Here is a 26,718-nt window from a genome sequence, read left to right on the forward strand (position 1 = left end):
CGAAGCAGCTCTCCTCTTCCATTCTCCACCTTATCTTCTGAGGATCTACATTTTGAAGCTTGCTGTTAAATAGGCCGTGATGGATGAATAACTGGGGATACACCTTCTATAGTACCGTACCAGTCCCAAAAAGGGCAGTAGATCTCTTTTGGTTTTCGGTAATGGAATCTCTTTCACTGCTCTGACCCTTTCTACATGGGGCTATACCATTCCATTGCCCACAAAGAATCCCAAATATCTTACGGCCGATTGCGCAAGATGACACTTTTTCAGGTTGCCCGTTAGCCCAGCTTGTTGTAGGGCTTTGGTGATCTTGTACAAATGTGGCATGTGCTCATCCCAGGTCTTACTTTGGATGATGATATCATTTGAATAAGCTCCACAGAAGCTAGAATAAGGTCTCAGTAACTGGTCCATTTACCTTTTGAATGTTGCTGTAGCACCATGAAGGACAAATGGGAGTGCTTTAAATTGAAATAGGGCAGAGAATGCATTTTTTTCTTTGTCTTTGGGGTTCAAAGGAACCTGCTTATAGCCTTTGGGGAGATCAGTTGTGGAGATATAAACGGCTGTGCCCAGTCGATCAATCAGGTCATCAATCCGTGGTATGGGATAATTGTTCAGCTCGGAAACAGCGTTTAACTTTCGGAAGTGTATACAAAACCTCTGTAATTGATCTGGCTTGGCCACCAGGACTATTGGCGAATCGATGGCTTCTGAGATGGTTCTATGATGTCGACTGCCAGCATTTTCTCCACCCCTTGGATGACTATTTCTTTTCTAGCTTCTGGAATTCTGTAGGGCCCTAAATTCAGTACTTTGCTAAGGGGAATGCAAATGTAATGATATATGCCCTCGACTCTTCCTGGTTCCTCACTAAAAATGTCCGGGAACTGTGTGGTATCGCTGCTGTGGGTTGATGGAGTCAACTGGACACCTTCAGTAAGTATGTATGTTTGTTTTCGTCTCCTCAGTTAAGTAACATCCAAGGTAATAGGAGGACTGTAGAGAAACAAGAATGGACAGTACAGACACTAGCACAACCAAACAGCCAGATTCCCCTGCACCTACAACCCAAGCTACATCTCTCCCTCCGTCAATAATCAAACCACCAACCAAATGAGAGAAACCACACACCAGAAGCAACAAAACCCCTTGCTGAGCACGTTTGGCCAGCACATAGACCTAACAAGAATTCTGAAACAACGAGCTCAAAACACAAAACTGAGTCACATCACCACAAACAGGACAACCTTGATCACAGCCTGGCAAAACCGAAAACACAGGCTGATGATGACAACACACAAGGAGACAGAAAACTACAACATGTAGGTGTAAACTGCCCCTAAACCAAAAACACCAGCCAACACCAGCTCCAATCCCTCCTAAATCTTTAAACAAGAGCAATAACAAAACCAGTGCCCACCGACATAACAAAAGGACACCAAAACAAAATTGTCCCTACTAGTGACAGGCCAAAACCCACACTAGAGCAAAATGTCTTCCGCTAGGGACTGCCACTCCCACAGCCTCAGACCTGCCACGTCTGATCACAACCTTTGCTCTCCCTGAGCAAAACAACCTACACATCTGACCACCAAAAAATAAAACTATCTAAACCTCCTTCCGCTAGGGACTGCCACTCCCACGACCTAAGACCTGCCATTTCCAAGCACAAACCCTGCTCACCTGTGAGCGAGCAAATAAACCAACTAAACATAACCTGTGGGAGAACCTTCCAAAAAACAACAAATCCATCACTTGAAACCAAAACAAACATCCACCCGAGCATAAAGCAACAGAATTTGCAGAACAAGAAAATGTACCAGTGCAGAGCAAAAGAAAATACTCCAAGTCAAAAACTCCAACACCCACACAAAATACCAACCCTCGTTCAGGTAAACACCCCCAAAGAAATCAACTTCCTACTGCAACAACAAACTCAAATTACACATTAAAACCCAAAAACATGGATCAGAAGGAACCAACCATGCACCACACACAAAACCCATACCAAAACACTGTAACCAAACAATGCACCAAAACCCAGAACCCACCGAGCCATTCCGGAAGCCATAACCACAAAACATGAACCACAATTCACCAAACAGAGCACCACAATCCCAGAACCTACAAGGCCATCCTGGAAACTAATCCACAGCAAAATGCCAAACACAAACAGAACCCCGAACTCCATACAGAAACAAACCTATGACCTCTAACACGAGAACCCAACTGGCCATTCTGGAAACCACAACCTTAAAGAAATGCCAAAATGCCCCAAAAAACTTCCAACTCAATGACTGTGACACGCCACCCAACAGTCAGCACACAAGCAAAACAGCACAAACGACAGTCTACGACTACCCACCACTTAAATCACAATCATGCTAACAAGACCAAACCACGATAGGTAAACTGGAAACGAAAAAACATTGCGAAAAATATCCACCAGCCCAAGTCTGCCCGCACTACACCTCCCAAAATGCGCAAGCCCAAAGTTCCCTATAAAATACAAGAAATTTGCAATACATTCCCCCACATCCTGAAGTCCAAGTCCAACCCACACATCTGAAAGTCCTGTAAGTACAGAACAAAAAACAGAGTTAAATCCTGTGTGTGCACACACCCAGCACCCTCATGTCCAAATTATTGAACCAAAATATTGACTTGCCCCCCCGAACAGTGCTAACAGGACCAAAAATGTGCAAAGCAACATGAACCTAAAAGGCTACAACACATAGACGGCATCATGATATCACAGGCCCTCACACCTAAGCATCAGCACTGAGGCCACAACAAAGAAACAACAATAATTGATTCACAGGGCTTTTACATACATATACCCCTTTCCTATTCCCCCTCAACCTGTAAATCTGAATGAAAAAAACATTTCCGTAGCTCCGGCTCCCAATACTGGAAATCACCATAATAATCCCAACAGGCAGTACATAAACCTCTGGTATCACCTGCGGGTCCTCCACTGCCCTGACACTTCCTCCCAGTGATGCCGCCATGACAGGACACGGTCACCTGACCAGCGCCTGTGGAACCTGCAGCCGTGGTATTCCCTTGTACATCACCAGACTCTCAATTTAAGTGGACCAGGAAAGATCCTTCTCCAGCTGCGCACCACCAACTGTTCTGTCCAGCACTGCTGTGACACTCAGGCTCCTGTGCTAGGCTACCTCACCAAATCCATGTCGGCGGCCTCCTACAAACGTCTCTGCCGGACAAGGCAGCACTTCGGGTCCTCGAGGGCATGGGCAAACCGGCACCCGCACTCCATCCTGCCGAAACACTGTGTCCAGGCCACGACCCGGCACCAACACCTTTCCTGTGCTGCTCGGCACACAGGATACTCTGGAACATTTTACCTGGTCCTCTGCCAACCAGGACTGCTCTCCTTGGTCCACCAGCACATGGCAGCCAGTGCTGACTGCCCTGCAAGCAACGCCCAGCGAGCCTGCAATAACCTGCTGGCAGCCTTCCTGTTTGGGTGAGTCCTGGAAGGCAGTGTCTTTCCGCCTGCCGCTCCCTTCACAGCAGCACTACCAAATACCACCACCTGCTGCCTCCTTGAGACCTACTTATCACCAAAGATATGTGGTATCACCGCCGTGGGTTGATGGAAACACCTGGCCACCTTCAGTAACTAAGTATGTTTATTGTCTTCTTCTCATATAGGTAAATACCATCTTAGGTAACAGGAGGACTGGACAGGAGCAAGAATGGACAGTACCGACACTGACACAACCACACAGCCAGCTTCCCAGGATCAATTGACACTCTGTTTTGTGTTCGTTTGGCCCTAGGGGGGAAGCACGAACAGTTGTGTCTCCCCGGCCCCAAAAACAAGTGATTGGACTCAGACGAGCAAAAATAAAACACATAAACTCTATAATATCATAAAACAAATGGCTCATTATAGGCCCTTTATTCACATAATATATTGTCATGATTCCTGCCCCTCATGTCCCCAGCCCTCCAAGATGTCAGGCTGGAGCCAGGCCACGATCAGCTACATGGCCCTCAAGGGCCTCTCCATCCCTCCAAAGACCCACTTGGAGTCAGAGTTGGCGCTTGTGGCACCAGACTCACTCACTCCCATAGGATAACATTGGGGATTGGACTTGTAGTGCATTGATGGCGACAAGATGGATGCCCCCACATATTTCGGTTCCCAGAACTGCATGTGCAGTCTAGTCTTTTGGGTGTGGTTCAGCCCAGAGATATCTGGTATACCCAGAGACTATTTAAGCCACGTCCAGGCTGAGAAACATGCTTTGTGTTTTCTCACCTGCAGCGTGACACTCACCGTGTTCGGATTGGGCTCCAGTAGGCCTGCATCTTTCTTCTGCGCTCAGCTCCTGCAAAAACAAGAACACCGTTAGGAACAGCCTTACCTTGCGGCACTTCTGCCCATCATTCATCGCTTCTTCTGTTCTGCGGGCATCTTCGGCGGTGTCATTCCCATCCCGGCACGCCGCTTCCTAAGGAAAAGGGAAAAGAACAGAAAAAAAGGCATTAGTAAGCATTCAGAAAATCTTCGCTTATTTTTAAAGACTGTACGAGCTTCAAACGCTTACCTGAATCCCAGCCGCTCTGGGGAACTCTGTCTCTGGAACTTCTCATCCATCTGCAAGAGGGAAAAGACACTCCAGGTTAGCATGGAAACATCTAGAGGCGCCGCATACCGCGCTTACTCACCACATTTATTCTTCATAACCGGCATCCACGCTGAAAACGTCACAGCACCTAAAAGACACAGCAAAAGAACTCAGTTCAATACAAATACGAAAGGGTCGCATCGCGCACTGCGCTCTCACTCACCTTCAGCGCTACTCATCTCAGCAGCACGTCACCATCCCCGGGCGCCGGCCATCATCTAAGGAAGGAAAGGAACGAAGTTAGAGAACTGTTCAAAAGACTCTTTATACTTACCTGTCGGACTCTTGCCAGTGAAGTAACTGGACAGCAACGAGCCTGCATCAATCAACGCGCCCCTGCACTGAAAGCAGGATGGAGAGCACACCTTCCAAGAAAACAGGGTGAGCTGTGGATCAAAGGGAAGTGTTGGACCCCGGGAAAGAAGGGGGTTCAAGCACACCGAGACAATAGAGAATTAAACTCTACTAGTCCTGTGTTTCAGGCCCAGTTCCCAGTCGGGTAGACTCCAGGGAAGGGTTTGAGGTCGTAAGAGGTCAGAACAGGCTGAGTGACGTCCCCGTGGATACCAGGTGAGCGTTACATATATTTATAGATACAAATAAACAAACATACGCTTGGATATATAAGAATTTGAATATAGGGAACATCACCGTTAAACATGATGCAGAAGAAGCAAAGAGATCACTGCGTCTAACGGGGTCTGGAGCGGAGCGTACTCCCTTTCAGTAAGACTGCATCACCCGGGGGTCCAGATTCGAACTAACTTTTGCCACACAATGCTCTCTCCTTTATGGGGGCATTTCCCTGCCCTTCTCACTTGTGTTGCTCTCGGCCGAAGAGCAGATCACAAGTCAAAGGGACAGAGGGTGGAAAAATCCAGTTAGAAGTGTAAAAACCTAGCACCCCTCTCTCTCGCCCGCAGAAACGCAGTGATGGGAGATGAGTGTTCAAAAATGGCTACGCATCGACGCCATGTTATTCTGGCTCGCATTTTCGCACAAGCATTACACGCTTCTGGAACCTTTGCACCAGTCACTCATCCCTAGTTCCACAGTGACCTCACAGAATGCCAATGACTCAGACTGCACCTACAACCCAATCTACAACACACTTATTTAGGAGGTCTTGAACATTATGCTGTTGGGCCAAAGAAAGGACATATGGAATTAGATTAGGTTTTCCGACCTCTTCAGCTAGCAGAATGGCCAACACTACGGAAGAGGACTCCACCGGACCTTCCTTCCATTCTTTCAAGATTTTGATATGGTAGATCTGGGATTTGAGTCTTCTATCCGATTTGGGCACTCTATAATTACATGGGTCAATTTGTTCCAAAATCTCATATGGACCATGCCATTGTGATAACATTTTATTTTCAGATGTGGGAATAAGTACTAAAACCTTCTGCCCGATAGAGAAGGAACAGGTTACTGTTTTCTGTTCGTACAACCCTTTTTGGCTTTTCTGGAACTTGGACAACTTGAAATAGACTAGTTCCCAGACAATCTTCATATGTTTTTATTATTTGTGCTGTCTGGGACAAAGGGTAACACTGCCTCCTCTTTCTTCTCCCAGGTCTGTTTGAGCATATCCAAGACATCCCTTGTTCGCTCCCAAATAGCAGTTCAGACAATGAGAAACCTATGGACGCTCATGGGTGGAGGGGCCTTCCTATTAGCAGACAGTCCAGGAAACCATCATATCCCAGTCTTTTCCATACATCTCTACTAACTTTCTGATGATTCGTTTAAGAGTCTTTTAAAAGTGCTCGACAAGTTTTTTCATCTGGGGATGATATGCAGATGTACGGAGCGTCTTAATCTGATTTCCTTCACCTCAGCCATAGGTTTGCTCATGAAATTGGTCCCTTGATCTGTGAGGATTTCCCCGGGACCAAAAAGGAATTAGATGTTTTAAAATGTGGTGTTGAGCTATTCCGCATTGGAAAACCTTTCGGGTAGCGGGTTGCATAGTCTGGGATGACTAATATGTACTTGTTTCCGAGACAGGATAGTTCTAGTGGTCCTACAGTATCTACTCCTATGCCATGAAAGTTTGTCTATGATGGGTAATGATTGTACTGGTGCTGAGAGTAGGGGGTGTTTTCAGTCATCTTCTGACATAAAGAGCATGTTGCTATGAAGTTCTTTATGTCAGCAAAAACTCCTAGCCAGTAGAATCTACTCACTACCTGTCCTTGGGTCTTAGCTGCCCCCAAGTGTCCTCAAGTGAGGTGGGCGTGGGCGATTTCCAACACTACCCCTACGGTGACTCTGTGGGACTACAATTTGGGATCATGGGATGCCCTCCTGGGTGTGTCCCCCCTATACAACAACCGTTAGAGAAAAAAAATGGACCATCTTTCTTCCCTCGTCTTCCGCTACCACTTTGAGGAAGGCTTCAGCTAACATAAGGTTGTTGTGCTGTGCAAAGTCTAGATCAGGCATTATTTCAGTTTCATTAGCCTCTACCCTTGGTGTGAGTATTCCTACCTCGGGTGGAAATTCTATGCCAGCCTCCCCAAATCCTTCTACCCCTCTATCAGTTTGATCTTGGTCAGGGACTTCCAGCAGGTCTGGAAACACTGCCTTCTCTAGGATCCCCTGGGCAACCAGATCCTAATGTGGTAAGACTGCTTTCCATTATTTTGAAGAAAGAAATTACCATCTCCCCTGTAATAAGGGTCCACCACCCCAGGCTGATTGCTGATCAATAAATACATGTAAATACTTCAACACCCTTGATTAGTTCATAGTTTATTGCAAATGTGTTTCCTGCATGTTGTGCGCTCCATTTCTAGTTTGTCTAAGCCTGTGCACACCTTTCTTTGTGACTGCTTTTGGAGTGGTTATTTGTCGCACCCTTGGACTTTTTATTTGCATCTTCCTTTTGCTGAAATGTTTACAGTGACTCATGTTATTTTCAGTTTTCCTTGTTTTAGAGACTGGAAGGAGAGGCTGGATTGGAAGAGTTGCCTGGGGCTAATCACAATTTACCACTGGGGAGTAACCTGAGGGCGTCCTCACATCTACTCCCCTTGGATCCTCTACGCAGGTGGCCAGGGAAGGGCCATCGCTCTTGGATCCCAACCCTGGGTGGGGGGGACAAGTGAGGGAGGATCCCTGGGCAGGGGGGTCCTTGGGGACTGCGGCGTGAGCGTCCAAAGGCGAGACATGGTATTCCCCGTTCCTTGCCCCAATCCATCCTACCCTCTCTCTTTGTTCATAGGATATTGTCCCCCAAGTACCGTCCTATCCCTTGACCATCCCTCAAGAAAAGGGAAGATGAAACAACTTAGACATCTAGTTAGACCAAGCCCTTTCACAGCCCTTGACCATAACCTTGCCTCTCCTTCCTCAAAGCCCAGAGGATATGCTGGGAACCCACCCTTTTCCTCCCAGTTATCCCTTTCGAATAAACAAAGGGATTTAATATCACTCACTCACCATAATAGACCCCAAAAGTCCCCACACCTGGTACTGAAAAGAGGACGAGACAAGTTCAAACTCCCTCAGTCCGTCTACAGTATTTCCAACCTCTCCCCATTTCCAATAAGTACTGGAACGAGGAACAGGTGATTGAGAACAATGAGGATTACCCATAGGAACAGCATGGAGAGGCAAAGAGAGGCCTACTACATAGCACCTTGAGGCTGTCCTACTAATAGAGTCAGGTACTTTACTACAACTGTGCACACTTGACTCCACTTGACTCTCCACTACACTATAAAAGGTGTGGTCTTCCAGAAGCAATGAGCGAGCTGGGGTTGCTGGATGGAACTTGGAGGGCAAGGAGCAAAAGGCTGCAGAGAGAGGAGCCCGAAAGATACGGTGGAGTGCACAACGCTGAGATGCTGGCCCGGTGTGTCAGAGGGGATGCAGTGTGGCAATCCAAAACCAACTGCTCGCCAGCGCTGCGCTACTTTGGTGAGTTTCACAAATTAAGAGGGAGAGAGAGAAACTAAGAGCGCAGGTGGCTGGAGCGGGAGCAGAAGCAGTGGAAGTGGGCAAGAAGCCAAATGATTGAAAAAGAGAGAGAGCAAAGCGCGAAAAAGTGCGCTAGCAGCACGGAAACCGTAAAGACAGAAAGAACAAGAGAAAGTGTGCCAGCAGGGCGGAAACCAAAGAGATAGAAAGAAAGTGAACCAAAAGCAAAGAGCATGTGCGAACTACCCGAAAAGCGGGGGGAAAGGGTGCAAGTGACCTGAAACGGAAAAGACAGAAAGGAACGGAAAGCAAAGAGAGTGTGCAAGCGACCCAAAAATGGGAAAAGGGGCGCGAGCCACCCGAAACCAAAACCGAGTGTGCAAGAAGCACGGGAACGGGAAATGAGGATGCCTGAGTGCGTGAAACAATAAAGAGAAGTGTGCAAGAAGCACATCAAGGTGACAGGAGGGTGCAAATGTGCCCAACAGAAAAGAATGGGTGCAAGAAGCACACTGAAGTGGAAAAGATCAGTGTGAAAGAGGCACAGAATGGAAAAGGTGCAGAGGATAAGGAGAGGGGCTAGAAGTCAGAGTGGTTGCGCCTGGGAGGAGCAAAGAGCATGGCGTTCTCAAAAGTTGCTGATACCCCCATGAAAGAACTATACATTGAAAGGTGCATCTTGAAAAGGAGAACTTTTTGATTAAAGACCAAAAGCTTGGGGGAAGGAACCCTGAGAGGCCTAAAGAGAATTGTAATGGACACTGTTATAAAGATTATAGAGGCCTAGACCTTGGGGAAGGGAGTCCTGAGATGCCTCAAAGAAACTCCTTTCATTTTGAATGAAAGGGGCCTAAGCTTGGGGAAGGGTACCCAGAGAGGCCCACAGAGACATTGTGAACTTTACAGGAAAGGCTAGGCTTGGGGAAGGGAACCCTGACAGGCCTAACAGAAACTGTGTCTTTTTGTTTGGAACTTGAAGAATCGAAGCTTGGGGAAGGGAACTCCAAGAGACCCAGAGACATGGTGAATGGTATTGACTTGCTGCAAAAGCCCTATGTGGAAGGGTCAGCGGGCAACTCTTTTGAGGTGAACTATTTTTGAAACTGACAGAACTACCCCTATTGGTAAGGCTACCTGAAACCAGCTGTGGTTTATATTTCTTTTTTGAGCCACCATTTGTCCTTTAAGAAAACCCTTATCACATTTGGTGTAAGAGTGAGGGCAAGCATAGGTTTGGACAGACAAATTTTGGTTTTGGAGTTACGAATATCGACGGCCGTTAGAAGCATCAATCGAGGGAACAACCCTCTTAGAGGTAGGGCCAGGTAGGCATTACACTAACCACACAAAGTTTGACAGTAAAGGTTTTCAAACTGCTACTTTTGAGTCTGTGTCTGTCTCTCTTGATAACATGCCTGTCTTACACACCCTTAGCATGGGTTTGCAGACAGAGTCAAATCATAATACTTTTTTGAAGTTTGTTTGAGCTCACAGATAACATAGCAGTCCAAGTTGAAATGTTTAACTCTCCTACCGTGCAGGGAAGCAGGAATCCCAGAGCTCTCAAGTTTCCGATGCGTCATAAGGCCACCCATCCCTGTTTTTGCTTGGAATTCTGGGACTTATAGTTTTTGTAGATTTGAAATGGGAAAGAAAAAACCTACAAGTCCCAGGATCCAAAGGCAAACAACCGGACTGGATTTCCTATTCAAGCACAGCCACCTGAACGTTTAGAAATTTTTCAAGGTAGCACAATAATGAGATAAATGACGTAGGGTAGTATTCTCTTAACGTTTTTAAGATTTGACCATTAGGTGGGGATTATGCACTGCTTATAAACCACAACCATTGGCATGAGAAATTAAGCTAGGAGACAGAAGTGATGTGAGGCAGGACACACATGCTGTGGGTATTGTTTGAATTTGTTTTCCACCCATTGACTACCCATGGCCATGCTAGTCCCTATGGCCATTCTCACTCACTACCTGCCCCTCCCAATCGAAAAAAACACCTGTTTCCCAAGATCTCGTTAAGCTAGGCTTGGGGATTTAAGGAGAAGCATATGTTATACTTCTGTAAAGTAATGCAACTTTTTCAACTAAAAACCAGATCCTGGTGTAGTACAAATGTCTCTGCCAAATGTTTCTTCGGTCTCTTGATTTATAATCAATATGTGAGTCCTTGAATCTGCTCCTTCCGCCCAAGTCCTGTTAATAACAAGGATTGGCAAAGGCAGTAATTGTGGCTTGTGTAAAGGCATTTGACAGGTATTTGCCAGATACTGCCATGATATGCTGAGGTGACACCGCCATTTGCCAGATGTCATCTTACGGCAGTGCCTTAAAGCCAAAACGATTGGTGTTGCCAATGCTTGTTTTAGATTTGGCACTAGTTACAGCAAATCGTTTCTGGCTCATTCACGAGACCCTGCCCTTCACATGCAGCTCCCCTGTGTATCAACCTCAATTTGGCAAATTACAATTATAGCCCTCAGACTTAGTGGGGCAAGAGGTCAGAGTTTAATTTCACCTTCCGGTATTGAAGACTGTCCCGGAAAGCTGGATTTGTGGAAAGCAGGCACACATCACACATTGCACCCTCGCGTGCAGCACATTCACTGCGTGCAAGCATCATGCAGAGAGTGAACCGCAAAACAGCTCCTGACACACTGCGCCTTCCTTTGAGATGTCAATATGAAACCACAACTTCCTTTGACACTTGGAAATAACCTTTTTTTTCAATCTAGCCCTAAGGTATGTAAGTATACACCATGAAAAAGATAGTAAATGTGTGATACCTTCTCCAGCTCAACAAACATGTAGGCCGAGATAGAGCAACATCAGTATGGCAAAAGAAGTGTTCCTGCTTTTGTCATGCATGCATGCACAGCCTATTTCTATGCGCTTAAATATCATAGGAAACGAGGGCTATTAGTGAAGTTACTAACTGTGAAAACTGAGTGCCCGATTTCTAAGCAAGGTATGCACATGCCTCTTTGACAAAAAGGCGTAAGCCTGAGTACATCACTGTATCCTTGGGTTCCTCAGTTCTTTTATGTGTCAGAATCAGGACTATTTCAATACAAACTCTCCCAGGGTATGCATCTCATATTACTGGTTATTAAGTAATACCCTGGAGGTGGGTGCTGCTGCAAGATGGAGGGTCAACAGCAGTGGCAGATTTAAGGCAAAGGGCCCCGCATGCGAAAGTGACAGAGGGCCCTGGGCGGGTAGAGCTTAGGGTGGGCGGAGCTAACGGCTATGACAAGTGCAACATTAATTAACTTTAGGCACACGTGTTCCATGTAGTGTATGTAACCTGTTCATATCACTAATCACCTCCTTTTGTAAATGTTGTGATTGCCGAGCCTGTTAAAAGGATAAAGTCTATGTGCTAGCCATTTTAAGCACTTTTGGGGCACAGGGATTACGGGCCGCTTTAGGGCCCCCCCTCCCTGAACCCAAGCAATTAAGGGTTCCAGAGTACCTGCCCCCCCACACCCCCCACCCCAACATTGCAATCACAACATACAGGTTGATATGCTGCCTCGCACCGATCAAAATAGGCAAGGGTACCCTTTCAGTCCCCTTACACTCTTCATTCTTGCTGTAATCAGAATGATAAACAAGTAGCATTTCAAGGCCAGCGTTAGCAGTCCACGATAAGGGCACCTGTGTTCAAGCATAAGTACAGGACACTTTTCATCAATAGCAGCCACCAGGAAGGTACACCGGCCATAAAATAAATGCAAGATAGAGATCATATGAAAAAAGGGGCACATAATCCAGAATAGACAGAGGACTCGGATTAGCTGCCTCACATAATGCAAAAGTGCTCAAGCAAGATAACAGCAGACCAACTGGAAGCAAGGAAAAAAGCTGAAGAGTATAAACTACCAGGAAGGTGTCCGTATCCAGACAGACTGACATTAGAAGTGTGACATGGTTTTCAAGCAAAGGAACAAGTGGATTTGGTGTGCAGTATATAAATGCATACTATTTTTATAGAGGAAGCAGCACTATAGCCAGTGAAACCATGAGAACGAAATCACTCTAAAGGCCGACAATTGTGATAGCTTTAGACTGTCAATTTTGATAGGTTCGGCAATACAAGATTGAATAGGATGCCTAGGATCACACATTGGTTAAGATATGAAGCTGGGATTTCTGCACTTCACCACTTTTTTTTTCTAGCACTTACAATGAACTAAAATAATCACATTCTATAGAACTGACTTGGAAAGTAGACAAATTGTATAACCCAACATGACAATTTTTCACAACAAAATGTTATAGAAGCTTATTATGCAAAATGGGAATGATTGTAGCTTCATTGTCTCCATCAACAAGGGAAGTAATTGATATCTTAAAATACTGGTTTCTGGCTTTCTCTTTTCTATTTTAAAGCTTTAAATTCACCCAAAACACAGGCTTGTGAAATTGTTATTCATAAATGAACAGACAAACCTTTGAGTTTTACAAAAAAGCCAATCTTTTTTTGTTAAATTAGCAGACCTTAAAATATGCTTGCCAGAAGCCTGCAAGATCTGGCCCTTCCTCTTCTGTCTAGAAACCTTCCACACACGTGGCCTACATAAATACATGATCAGGTAATGGGCTAAGCAATGCCACCAGCATTTGAGAAGGCATTCCTTTTCACACAAGACACCACAGTAATTGCAGCGATATAAGATGATTTGTCCAGGATCACTGTAACATCTGCTGGCATAGCCAGGATACAAGCAGGAACATTTTGGTACCACAGTTTTGAACATGAGTAGGTTATCACCTCTCAAACTAACACTTTATCTTCATCATTTGGGGGGGGGGGCTGCCTAGGTTTTAAAAAACCTTATCTGAACAAACCAATTTCTAAACTTTCACCATATTGATGTTTTTTTGTTTGTTTTTACAGCAACCACTATGTGGTGCAGGTACATTTCTAATAATAGCAACTGGTGTGCTACAAAACACACTACATTTACACAGATGTTATCAGATTCAGTCATAGGAAATGCTGAGTTCACCTTGCTGGGGTTTGTTACTGTAATCTTGCAGATGAACACACCTCTGCAATGAGTGCTTAACACATTGAGCTATATTCAGAACTATTGGAGCACACACATTTATCAATAAGCATTTTAACGTTGGCTATTGCACATGATCAATAATATAATCACAACAGAAAGGCGAGAATGGTACAAGAATTGTGTCTTAGTGAGCACACAAACTATGAATAACATAGTGTACATGATTAATGGATCAGAGCAGAATTATTTTCTTGTCAATAACAGGCAATAGGATTGGAGCCTCAGCAGCAAGCCTTTAAATGTCCAGAAATGTGCTATTTAATTCAGATAAACAATGTGAACTGATTTATTTAGAGTAGGCAGTCTTGTGGGCCCCCCCTCCAAGGTGGGGCCCGTCGCAAGTGCCCCTTTTGCCCTCACATAAAGACGTCTCTGGTGCTAGGCACTATGCAGCCCCCGCTATTTGACTTTGAGGTGAGTAAAGCAAACCAGGGGGGGGTGAGCTTTTGTCCCTCATCTGAGTGTTAAATCCGCCTCTGGTCAACAGCAGTCAGCCCAAGGAGAGATCAACAGATGAGTGTTAGCTAAGAGGGGGTCTTACCAGGACAGTTATAGCTAAGTGTAAGGTGTAATGACATAGCTCTGTATGAGATCTGGTAAGTGGCTAGCATATGATATGACATGGCATTTATAACGCGCCTATACACTCAGTTCAGGACTAATGCTCAGCCTAACTTGTGGCTCAACCAAATTCAAAGCTCATTATTCGGAGTTCCCGCAGGTCTCTTGGGAAGCCTGTAATGGTGCCCACACCCGTGCCCTGGGTTCTGCCAGTCTTCTATTCGACCGTCCAGTCAGGGTCGCTGAATCACCCCCCTCCTAACCCCCCCCCCGCAAGGTTTGGTGTGACTGTGAGACATTCAGGCGCCCTATAAAAGGACCAAGTTACTTTCACTTACTGTTTATGGGATTTGTTCGGCTGTAGGAACCATTGTATTGGATTTGAGTTCCATTTGGTGTCTATTTGCCCTTTATTTCTGTTTGCGTGTTTCTGAGGGCCCCCTTTGATGTTTTCCTTTTCATCCTTATTTCCCCTCATTAATAAAACCCAAAATAATTTCCCAGTCCCTATGAATGGTTATTTTCACCTTTGTGTCACCCCAAAATTTTAAGAAACCCCATAAAAACCTGTCGCTTTTGTATTCCTAAACCAATTGATTTGTGTGTTGTCCAACGAGCTATTGTTTGCCTTGTTCCATTTATTTCTCTAACCTTGCCTTTTACCCTTGTCATAGAGCCGAGTGGTTTACATGCTAAAATCATGTAAAAACAGATTTTATTAACCACAACGCTTTCTCGCTCTAACTCAAAGAAACTATGGGCACAGTCTCTTTTCCTCAGTTGTTACAGATCAACGAAAGGGGTCTATTAAAAAAGACATAAGGGTTTTGGGGTCATTCCTCGCATTCAGTCTCTCAAGGGTTGTTGCAGAAAATATCAATGTTTGGGGCTTGCTGTCGTTTGCTTTGTGGTGTCATCAACTCTGCTCCCTCTTGCAGATGTGCCTGACTCTCCACCACGAGGTGTAAAGCACGTGGAGCATTGCTCTGGCTGATGGGTAGAAGAGCCAGCCAGGCCTTCCAGCTCCAGTTCCCACACAGGTGGTCTTGAGGGTCTTCTCTCTTCCCTCCCTTGGAGTCCTAATGTCTACCCTGTACAATTACTCTGGACTGGTCCTAGTCCTCTTTGACATCACACAGCATGCTTGTTTCTCCTCCCACCGAGGGCTCGACCCCCTTCAGATCGGTTCGTCACTTTTAGCCCATTTCATGGATGATGCATAACTTCTTGTGCATTCTTATTCTCACCTGTTCCGGACTCCTTAGTCCTGGACACCTTTTCCTGCATTCCACCTTCCTCCTGCTTGTTGCCTCCTGCCACCTCCTGAGATTCGTCTTCTCCTGCAACTGCTTTTCACTCTCCTCCTGACACCACCTGTTGTTGTTCTCCTGCCACCACCTGATGTTCTTCTTCTGCCACCACTTGATGTTCTTCTCCTGCTACCACTTGATGTTCTTCTCCTGCTACCACTTTATGTTGTTCTCCTGACACCACTTGATGTTGTTATCCTGTCACCACTTGATGTTGCTCTCTTGACACCACTTGATGTTGTTCTCCTGCCACCACCTGACGTTGTTCTCCTGCCACCACCTGACGTTGTTCTCCTGCCACCACCTGACGTTGTTCCCCTGCCACCACCTGATGTTGTTATCCTGCCACCGAAACATGTTCATCAAGCCACTTCTAATTTTCTGAACCACTAATTTAATCAAAAATGCACAATTGTGTATCCAAATAGTTTCGCCTTGCAAAACTGGGTGTAAGCAGTGGTTGAAAAGCAAGTGGTTTGAATCGAAAGAGATACATTAAACTCCAAGTAATGGAATTGCAGGAAGTGCTGCAAGCAATGATTCTTTTACTTTGTGAGTTGGAAGTGGTCAGAGTGCTGGAATGATGTGGGTTCTAAAATACAGGATGGAGGTGCATTAGCAGAGTATTGGAATAGCTGAGCTGTGTGTGGGAACCAGTAATTAATTAATTAGAGGGTTTTAGGTGCCATGGCAATACTAATTGTGGGTTTAATTACTGCAATAGTATGGGAGTGGCAGGTCTTTTATTCATTTTTCAGTGCTGTGTATGACCAGTGATGAAAGAACAGGTGGTTCTTCAGGACATTTTTAAGGATCTTTCCAGGTCTGTGTCTGGCTTCAAGTACTGTAGTAGCAGAGCAAAGCCCGGCAGATGTGCACTGGCAGCGATGTCTGCAGGGCTCAGTGATGGCATAAAAGGGACTTTTGCAGAGCAGACGTAGTGTGCATTTGCAGAGCTGTTATTTAGTCCTGTTAGCAAGGTAGCGGCAATGGGTTGGGGTGCATCGACAGAAGAGAACTGTCTGTGGATGTCAGAAGGTCATGCTTGTCAGCTGTGCGAGCCTGCGTGCTCTCCACTGACCTTCTCCCATATTTTTTGATCATTTCCGGCCTGAAGGGAGGCAAACTGGAGATCGCACTGGAACCCCCACCAACGTATCTATGCATAGACTGGGCATCCCATTCTTTGCATAATTAAGTGAGGGCTTGGCTAGTCGCTCTACGCGGTGTACCTCAGTCTCTGCACATGTGTAATACCAATTAGTGATATCCTGCCATAGATGCGAGCCAACAGACTAGAACTCGCTGGGGGTGAAGTGTCAAAAGCACTTGCTTTATTCTCTGGTTCTGTCTTCTTTAAACCTTCAGAAAAGACAAACCAAATAAACCTTGGGGGAGGTTGCAACATATATCTTCCGTTCAGGCCCCCTTACCTTGTCCCGTTTCGTGAAAGGGAATTACTATTCCAAGCAGCTCTTCTGCAATCATTCAATAGACCCTCTGGGGAAAAAGATCAAATAAAGTTCAGTTACAGTCTCTTCTCGGTTGAATCGGTTCAAACCACCACAAGTGAACATGACAGCTCCTCTTTAACTGTAGTAACTCAATTTCCAGCCTGGGCTTGTCAAACTGAACAAGAAAAAGACTCCTTTTTGATGGTTCACTGGGATTTTAGGGTAATTCACTGGCCCTCAGCTTCTTAGTTGCTTAATTCCTAGCAAGACTCTCCTGCTCATGCCTCATGTGCAATGGGGAGGAGATCAGCTCTGATCCTTGCTTACTTCGTCTCAGCCACACAGGCCCTGTGACACAGTCAGAACAGCAGGGATGGGGGTGGGCGGGATGGACGGGCTTAAAGTGTTATCACCTTCGTACCTAGGGTTCTGATATCGTCCCTCAGTACTACTTCCTCGACCTCTGAGCTCCAAGTCCTTTCCAACGTCACACCACCTCCTTTCACCCTTTCTCTTCTCCTGCTGCCATCTGCGGATGTTCCTCTACTTCTTCCACAATCTTTTCCCTACCTTTCACCATCTGGTGTCCTCCGTCCTCTCTGGTCCTCCTTTCTCTCCCAACTGCTGCTCACCAGCTTCCACCCTCTGTTATTTTCCATCCTCCACCTGCTGTTCTCCACTTTCCGCCACTGATGTCCTTCTCCCGCCTCCACCTTCTGTTCTAAACCTTCCACCCGCTGATGTCCTTTTCTTTCTTCCACCAGCTGTCCTCTCTTCTTTCCCTCTCATCTCCAATCCCCACCACTCCTTCCCCTCGCTCTTCTGTCCCCTCCTTCTCATAGCTGTCAGTCCCAATGCCCAATCTCACCAACCTTTGTTCTTTTCTTGAACCAAGCACGCGCAAAGCCCCATTTCCCGTCGTCCCCTTTTCCCCAGGTTCACTCCTCCCCAGGGTTGAGGGTCAGGCTTACGGGTTTCAGGTGCCAATGGTTTTTCTCCTGTATTTTCAGTGGGTTTGTTTTGTGCCACCATTTTGTAATGAGCCAGTGCTACTAACTGGCATTTGGCGGAACTGGAGGTTTTCGAAGCCCATCCACCATTTCCAAAGTGATGTCAGTTCTGTGCGCTCCATGTGCAGGTTGACACTGCTTCAGGAGCAACGTTGCGCGTGCTTCCTCGAGAATGAGTAAACTTCTGTGAATTGCTGGGTCTTGGCCACGGGCAACCGCTAATGACATCCTCTCTCATGTCGAACACAATGTTTTGGACGCAAGTGGGACCAAGAGTACTACTTGTTTTCTGTTGCTCTATGAGATTGGTGCATAGTGTCCAGAAACTAAGGAGACAGGTGTGGGAATCCTTTGATCCCCAGCCAGAAAGTAATTAAAGGCCCAGGAGCCTTAAAAAGGCAAACATGACCATCCCTGTCTGCTGTGGCTGACTACATGCCAACCCGAGTCCATCGTCCAGTGGCTAGGTGAGCTCCTGGCCTCCTCAGCCACCCCAGTGAAAATCTCCAGAACAGGGGAGGGGGCCATTGTCAAAGTGAATATGGAGAATGCGAGGGGTAGATCTGTGCTAATTTCTGAGTGAAGCAGTGCCCTGTCACCAAAAGTCCTTAGAAAGATGGGAAAATGTTTCTCATGACACAAAGTTTCATTTTGGTTCACCTGCCTATTTAATAAAATGACAAGTCTGAAAATGAATCAATAAATGCTGTCTATGATTATCATGGTTATTCTCCAGAACCTCAGAAAGGAAGCCGGCAAGGTGGCAGATAGCTTTAAGGTGAGAAAATGGGTGCAGAATGAGGGCTACCTTTCCACATGACCTAAAGCCGACATTTCCCCTTTTAAAGGTTTCGGATCATCAGTGTTGCCTTAGCACCACTTTGTAGAGCAAAAACATTTGGTAACTGTAGATGGCAACTGTGAATTATTACAAATCCACCCCATCAATGTGTCTTCATTCCCTTCTTTTGTATATTATCGACATTTGTATGCCAGTGACTGTGATGATGTCTCAGGAGGATACCTCAGGGGCAACGTGGTCGCCTTGGAAGCAAGACGACCCCGAGCAACACAGGTTCGATCCCAGGGTCTGCACTTAGAAACCTCTGGGTATTAAGCGCATTATAAATAACCCATTACAATTTACATTGCAATTACAACTAAGGCAAACTCATTTTGTGTGTGTGTGTGTTTGTTTTGCACTACTTTGTGTGTTTGAGATCTTGTCCTGTGTTGTGGTAAAGAAATGTATTGTTGTTCTTTAAACATTGTTCTGCGTTTTGGGGCGTTTGAATCTTAACTTGATATGTGAACGTAAAAACGAATTGGCTTTGACAGTGCGCATAGGAATGAAGAGGAAGAAAGGGGAAGGCAAAGGATGGATGGCAATAAACGAGGTATGGCAAAATATTAACCCACTCCCCAAAAAAGGAAGATTAAAGAAAAAGGACCAGCTACTATTTTCAGGAAAGCGGAGATTATCTACAAATTAGGTAATTAGCAGCTAGTTTGGGAGCAGTGGTGATACATTGTATACTCAAAGATAAAATTGGGCATACATTAGTCATGGATAAAGAGTTAGGGTGGTCTAGAGTTTAGAGGAGGGGCAGGCCTGCTACAAGGTTTGCTTGTGAAAAACTCTGAAATTCCTAACAGTAATTCTAAACTGGTGGGTGGGCACACCTTTTTAGTAGTGGTGCTGGATTGTGTTGATAAACATGGTTCTGTTGCTCATTGAAGGACGTCACAAAACACCTTGTTCATGTTGCACACATTCGATTATATTCTGTTGATTAATGGAACCATGGTCCTGGCACAAGGTGTGCTTGGTGCATGGGAGAAAAGCCAACACGTGTTTCGACCGAAGGCATTGTCAATGCAGAGGCTGAATGGTCAAGGATCCTTGATGGGGATGGCAGCAGTCTTGTGATTGTAGAAATTAATGGCCCGTGTAGGGTTTCTTGCTAGCCACTGTGGAGTGGTTGGTAGAGATTTTGTGGCCTGATGGCAGTGATAACCAGTTTAGTTATGGATAAAGGCATAGAACCCGTTTACAGTAAAGCTTGTTTGCAAGCACATTGTAAGGAGCGCAGCTTCTGTTTAGATATGTATCTAGTTATTAATAATATGGAATGTGTTGTTTCTCTCCACAGAATGCTCTTCTTCAGGAGACGGTGCGAAGAGAATGTGAAGAGAGGTTTGAGCTGACTGTGGCATTGACACAAGCCAGAGAACGACTACTGGAATCTATGAAAATGAATGGTCCCCCGTCGCATACTTCACCTAATCAGACTTCGCCCTCTGTGGGAGTGAAGAACAATCAACCAAAACACTTTACAATCCCAACCATTAGTAAAGAAGCCAAGCCTAAAGGACGTTACGGGGAATTAGGCCCCATCAGTGCATCTGCCCCTGCCTACCACAAAGGTGCAAATAAAATAGGCTTCTCGAGTCTACCTTCTCCACATCCCCCACGGGAAAGAGCATCTTCTGTAAGTGAAGCTCGAAAAAGGATAACCGCAATTCTAAGGCAGTCAAGCCAGCGATAACCCAATTCTAGCCTTCTATGGATATTGGACAAGGCACAGAGCCAAGCATGAAAATATGATCTAGGTTTTCCGCAGAGCACTTGATTATCACTTTGGGGATCTAGCTTTTATTGTACTGAACAAATAATGCCAAAAACGGAAAGCAGTCTTACTCTTGTAAAGGTTTAGTCATCTTTTGAATTGCTATTTGTCACAAGCAAAGCCTTAATGTAACAATCACTCTCAACAACCATGTAACTAAGTCCTAATAGAGATGCATCTCTGTTGAATACTTTCCATGCTTAAGGGTTAGAAACAAGGTTCAGCTTGCAAGTGTAAACTTAGTTCTATACATTTCAGAACCCAAAATGTCCTACCGTCAGATCCGTGAAGATGTTTTATACATCAGAGTTTTTTTTAGCAATGTCGATCTAAGAGATTAATTCCAAAGCATGGGACCTTGAGTCATAACAATGCCTGGAGTCTTTTCCTCAAGAAACATCTAAATCGTTTTCAGCTGCGACTCAGAGTACCGAGAACATAGGTGCGATTCCCCAGCCTGCTGTCAATGGAAGAGCTATGGGGTGGCTGAACATGGTCTCCACAGCCTCACTGTACTTCTGCTGAAGTGACGCGAGCAATCCATGACAAGCACAAAACCTAAAAAGTCACCAGCTGCGATTTTCAGGTATACTTGGTTCAGGCTACGAAGAGAAGTTCTTCATCTTTAACCTTTCCAGTTTCTGCCTTGGACAGTAGCTGGTCTAGTTTCAGTTGCAACCTTATCTTAAGCCAAGTCGGAGACGCCACCATCTTATGGAAGAGAATGTACCCCCTGCCGTTGCCTTGACCATGGCAAGCTTTATTTAAGCTTATCCTCTTGGTGGGTGGGTGGTGCTGATTGTGTCTAGCACAGAAGGAAAGGGTGGTTTACACGACCAAATTGTCAAAAAGGATTGAGGGGTTCCCCGTCATTAAATGCACTAGTTCCTTCGGTTTTACCAGCAGAAAACCAATGGAGGGATTTGTTGACTTTTGTCATGAAGTGAAATATCCAGCAAGGTATTATGAACGCCGGAAGCATTCATTGAGGCACTGGAAGGTGAAATAGACCACATCTCTTCCCATTTCAGTTCTAGAACATATGGACTCTAAAACATTTCATGAATGATATGCTGTGGTCCTCAACCTATGCCCAGGTGGTGTGGAAAGGCAATTCCCAATCCCCTTAACCAAAAGAACATACATGATTGTCGTGATTGTAACTCGTGACATTCACTGCCAAGACGCCAACATTACTCATGGCAGCTGAGATCGATTGTTTAATACAATTAAGGCATTACTGAATTTTTGCTGTTTCACGTTTTATTTTTGCATTGAAGAAAATGCCCACTGTATGATGGATTTCCAGTTCAGCAACCATGCCTTTATCAAGTCTTCAAGACGTGCTCGGTCGTTTAGGCCCAGGAAATGCCTAACGTGGAGCTCCTTGAGTAAAAGATAAAATAAGTAAAGATATCTGCAAATAAAATGGAAGACTCATCTAGAAGTCGCTATTCACATTGAATTTACAACAAATAATTCCTTCAATTTGCACCTTGTAGTTGTAAATCAGCGATAACATTTTTAATACACACCAGTAGCAACAGGCAATCATTTTATTGAGCAGTAAAGCACGTAATATGTACATTGCGAATAAAACTAGCACATTGAAATGCAATGTTCTGTTTGACATGCTTGTATATATGTTTTTTAACAGTTCTGCATTGAGGCGTCGCCCATCATTTACATTTCTGACAAGCTACCTTCTTTTTATTGGGATTTTCATCTGCTCAGACTACAGCAATATTGATATCAGCATTTTATATAGCTCTTCGTGCCTGATTGCTCCGAATCATGAGCGCCTATATTTACACCTGCATGTTCATCTTACTGCATGCTAGTTAATAACTAATAATTAATAACTAGCAGAAGTTCCTGTTCGGTAGGTCGCTGTACCGATTCGCTTATCGCTTGATGTGCTTTGCACCCTCAAGTAAACTGCACTGAGAAAGCGCATGTGGCAGGCTGACATACCCCGGAGCAGACATTGGGGGGAGGCGAGAGTTGGTGTGCTGCTGCATACTGGGACCTTCTGTGCTCTCTCCCTATCTGTCGCCTCACCCTGGTGTGGCACAGTTCGTTGTGGTGCAAATATCTTGGATACTGTGCATCCTAGGGCTTGGACCTCGAGTTTTGTTCCTTGTGTCGGGGCCAGTCCTTCTACGACCACATTGATGTTTCGCCGATTCCAGGCTAATGTCTCATCTGTGAAGGTGCTGAAATTCAGGGAAAGGGGTGGGGTGTCCAATTGTCATGTAGCTAGTAATGTCCGGAGACTCCTAACAGGAGACTATGCAGAATTTGGTGCAGATTGGTGAAACTGCGTGGAATTGTATAAGGAACAATGCTTTGCCAAGCCCCAAACCCACAAATATTTTGGACTTGTGCTGAAATCCGGAGAACGGGGTTGGGTGTCCAAATGTCAACCTGCCAATAATAACCAGAGGGTGCTATCCGGTATCTATGCAAAATTTAGTGCAGATTGGTGAAACAGTGAGGAATTGTATAAAGTATACTGCTTCGCCACAAACCCACAAAATGTTTTGACTTTTGCTGAAATCCAGGGAAATGGGTGCGGTGTCCAAATGTCAGCCAGTAATGTGGGGCACTAAAATATTGGGTGCTCGTGACGCATGGGGAATGAAGGAACAGACATAGCAGCTTCCTTTTGCCCTCTGTTTCCCCACTGAGCGCATGTGGCTATGCCACCCATTACTAAGTTCTGGATGGTGCACATCTGCCATCGTATCTAATCCAAGCTCTTTGCATTCATCATATCTTTTTCCTTCATCCACCCCCTCTTTTCACTCTGCATGACCATTTCCATGTAACTGTGTTAGTCACTTGTGTCTCCTGTACATCAATACATTCATTTGTATAGCTATCAGTTTGTATAATCTTTTTTCCAAATATATTCCCTCCCATATTCACACCCGCACCCCCTTTATATACCTACATCATAAAAAGTGCCCATTTATGCCTCTTATTTGATGGCTTCTGTTGCCCCCACCCACTTTTTTCTTTCATTCTTTACTTCTCTGCGCCCTGATGACTGCAGGCTCTGGCGCATTATAAATGGGTACATAAATAAATCTCCTAGAAGAAAACCAAAACATAAACATAGTAATATGTACATTATCCAGTGGCAGTGATGAAAATGCTGTGCCTCTGTCTTTGCTGTATGATGGAACCAGTGCAGTGAAAATAACATTCAAACAGGCACTAAACACTTTAGCAGCTACACCTTCAAAGAGGAGGGGCGATGTCATTGGTTGATTGTCAAGTGCGCTATGATGCTTTTGCAGTGATTGCGTTAGAAGCGTTGAAGGATAGTCACAAAATAGTATATCCATATATAAATCCACACAGGTTAAAGTCCATGATCTACTTTGTCTAGGGTCATCAACGCGTAAAGCTTTTATACCTGTAAAAAGAAAATTATTATTATTTATTTAATGTTATAGTTTACAAGTAAAGTTTTCACATTCAATAAGTACAAATATATCAATTCAATCATTTCTACAAAATTCAATATTATTACAATAATGCAAAACAGTTATAATACATATACAGTGTAATTACAACTACAGCTATGATTGCAAATATGCAACAAAAATAAAATACATAGATCTGCAATAATTTCCAATTGACCAGTTTAAAACATATGAATTCCACAATTACATCTACTTCCAATCTAACTTGAGCTTTCTGCAGAGTGCATGTGTGAGAATAATGAATGAATCAAATCACTGTTATAAGGATATTTCCAGGAGTTTTTCTGCCTTTTGCCAGACATTATACATCGAGATAGATACCGTCATGTTTCTTGTGTTGATACACTGTACTGTAAAAAGAAAATGATCATGCCACGGAGGATTGTGGCGGTGTTATTTCAGAACCAGGAGGTGTGGTATGGGGGGCCTGCCGGACATCCGAGCGGTGTACCCAATATCCCTTACCTTGACTGAAAATGGAGTAGCCTGCATGACAGGGAATGGACTGGGTTACCTCTGCACGCTCCATCTGCGGTCAAAGTTCCTAACATAGATGGAGTCCCCTGCGGCCAGCTGGCGGGGTGGCAAGCTTGCAGAATCAGGTGCAGCGCTGGTGTCATCTACTCATCGCTGCGGTGCTATCTGTCGAGAAATAAGCTTGGTGGATCTCATCAAAACATATGGATATTGTTTAAACTCATCCCACAAGATGGACATAGCCCGGTGAGCATCTGAGGCACATCTAAGTGGCGATAATGGCGTATGCATATGCTGCACTGTTACTATTTCATGAGGCTACAAATGTTGATCCTTACAGGGCTGTGTCCGCATGCTGAAGAGGGCCAAGAGCAAACAGTGGACCCAGTTCTTCTTGATTGTAACACACAATTTTGACAATCTTTCCTTTAAGACACCATTTATTCATTCGACGAAGCCGTTGGTTTGAGGGTGATAGCTGGAACACAGTTTATGCTTAATACCGAACAGAGCTTTGATTTCTTGAACAGCTCATTGGAGAGTGTGTGCCATTGTCTGATTTCAATACTTCACAAACTCCCCATGGACTTGGTGCCTGGATGTGCACACAAATCAGCCTCAACTCAATGGGTGAAGGGGCACACCACCACATTTATATTTTGGAAGGTGTTGCACCGTCCTCCCATGCCAGCGAAATTGATGTGAAGCTCATGGAATGGCCCATTCGGGTGAGGCAATGTGCCTTGTAATGTCCAAAGTGTTTGCCCAGTGCTGTAAGTTTGACACACGATACAATTCGAGACAAGTACATTTAATAACTCCTGGACATTTGGCACATACCAATCTTCCTGCAGCAATATGCTGCTTCGACACATGGGAAGGGAAGTGCAGCTGCACAAATGCGACCAACACCAATTCATGGGGCATTACCACTTTATCTGTAGTGCCCTGCCTTCTTATCAGATTTTTGAGGGACTGTACACCCCCCTTCTTCTGCCACAATGCCTTCTCCTCTTGTGGGGCCCAACCCTGCAGCTCAATTATTTGGGTTATCAGTAAACACATAAAGGGAGCTGGCAGTTGCATTGCATATTTGCAATCTCAGGGTATTCAGAAATGTCTGGTACTGGGAGGTAAGCTGCTGATTTAGCTGCAGCATCTGCTGCAGCATTTCTGAGAGGTAGTACGTCCGTATGAGTGGTATGCATGGCGCATTTCACCACTGCTACTAGAGTGGTCCGGAATAGGGCATGAATCAGTCTGTCTAGCAATACAGCGTGTTGCACGGTGGACCCATCTGCTCTTCTAAATCCCCATTTTTTCCACTGGGACAATGCCCAATGAACTGTAGTATTTCCATAAACCAAATGAGAATAAATCATCACTCGGCAGCCCTGCGATGCCTCCGGGGCTTCTATTAAAGCAATACACTCAACTGCTTGTGCTGAGTAGTGCATGGGTAACCTCTTTTAGACTAGTATTTCATATCCTCTGACCTGTCTAGTATGATGGACCACTGCGGCCCTCATGTGTCTCCTCCCTGTCTCCTGGTGACTGGTCGCTGAACTGTCAATGAAGAACCCTTCTCCATCGCCCCGTGCTTTTGGTATGTCCTAGTCAGGCCCCTTGTAAGTAGCACAGTCATGCACATAATCGCCATCAGTGATAGTTTGTCAGAAAGGTGGCTGGGTTAACAGTTTAACACCGTACTATGTGGATGTTAGGGCTGGACAGTATAACCTTATAGGCTGACGCTTGCTGTGCAGTTAGGGTTGATTTTGATTCTTCCAAAATGCTCCATGTACAGGGTCACAAAACACCCCATTGTGATAATGGCTGTCTTCTCTATAGCAAAAGCTCCTGCCACAAGAGCTTTCACGCAAGGGAATTGACCCTGCATAACTGAATCTAGCATGCCACTCTAGTATGCCAAGGGTTTATGGCCCAGCATGCTTTTCTGTGTTTGCACAGTTGTCATCATCTGTCCATCTGAATGTGAAAAGAGATACACATCTGTGTAGTCAGGGGTGGCTAGGACAAAGGCTGTGTAAAAAACATTTTTAAACTCTTAGAAACTTGTGAGCATGTCCTCCATC

General features: G+C 45.1%; 1 protein-coding gene across 2 annotated transcripts in view; it reads left to right on the forward strand.

Annotated features, from left to right (window-relative positions):
- Positions 1–21,896, forward strand: part of LEKR1 (leucine, glutamate and lysine rich 1) — a 1,355,278-nt gene extending 1,333,382 nt beyond the window's left edge. For both annotated transcript variants that reach the window (XM_069618435.1, XM_069618434.1), the window contains one exon: positions 20,175–21,896. In XM_069618435.1, the coding sequence (XP_069474536.1) occupies positions 20,175–20,570 (396 nt within the window). In that variant the 3' untranslated portion in view covers positions 20,571–21,896. The remainder of the gene's footprint in view (positions 1–20,174) is intronic.
- Positions 21,897–26,718: the final 4,822 nt, after the last annotated feature.

The sequence above is a fragment of the Ambystoma mexicanum genome, chromosome 10, assembly GCF_040938575.1.
Source record: "Ambystoma mexicanum isolate Mex_15411 chromosome 10, UKY_AmexF1_1, whole genome shotgun sequence".
Lineage (NCBI taxonomy): Eukaryota > Metazoa > Chordata > Amphibia > Caudata > Ambystomatidae > Ambystoma > Ambystoma mexicanum.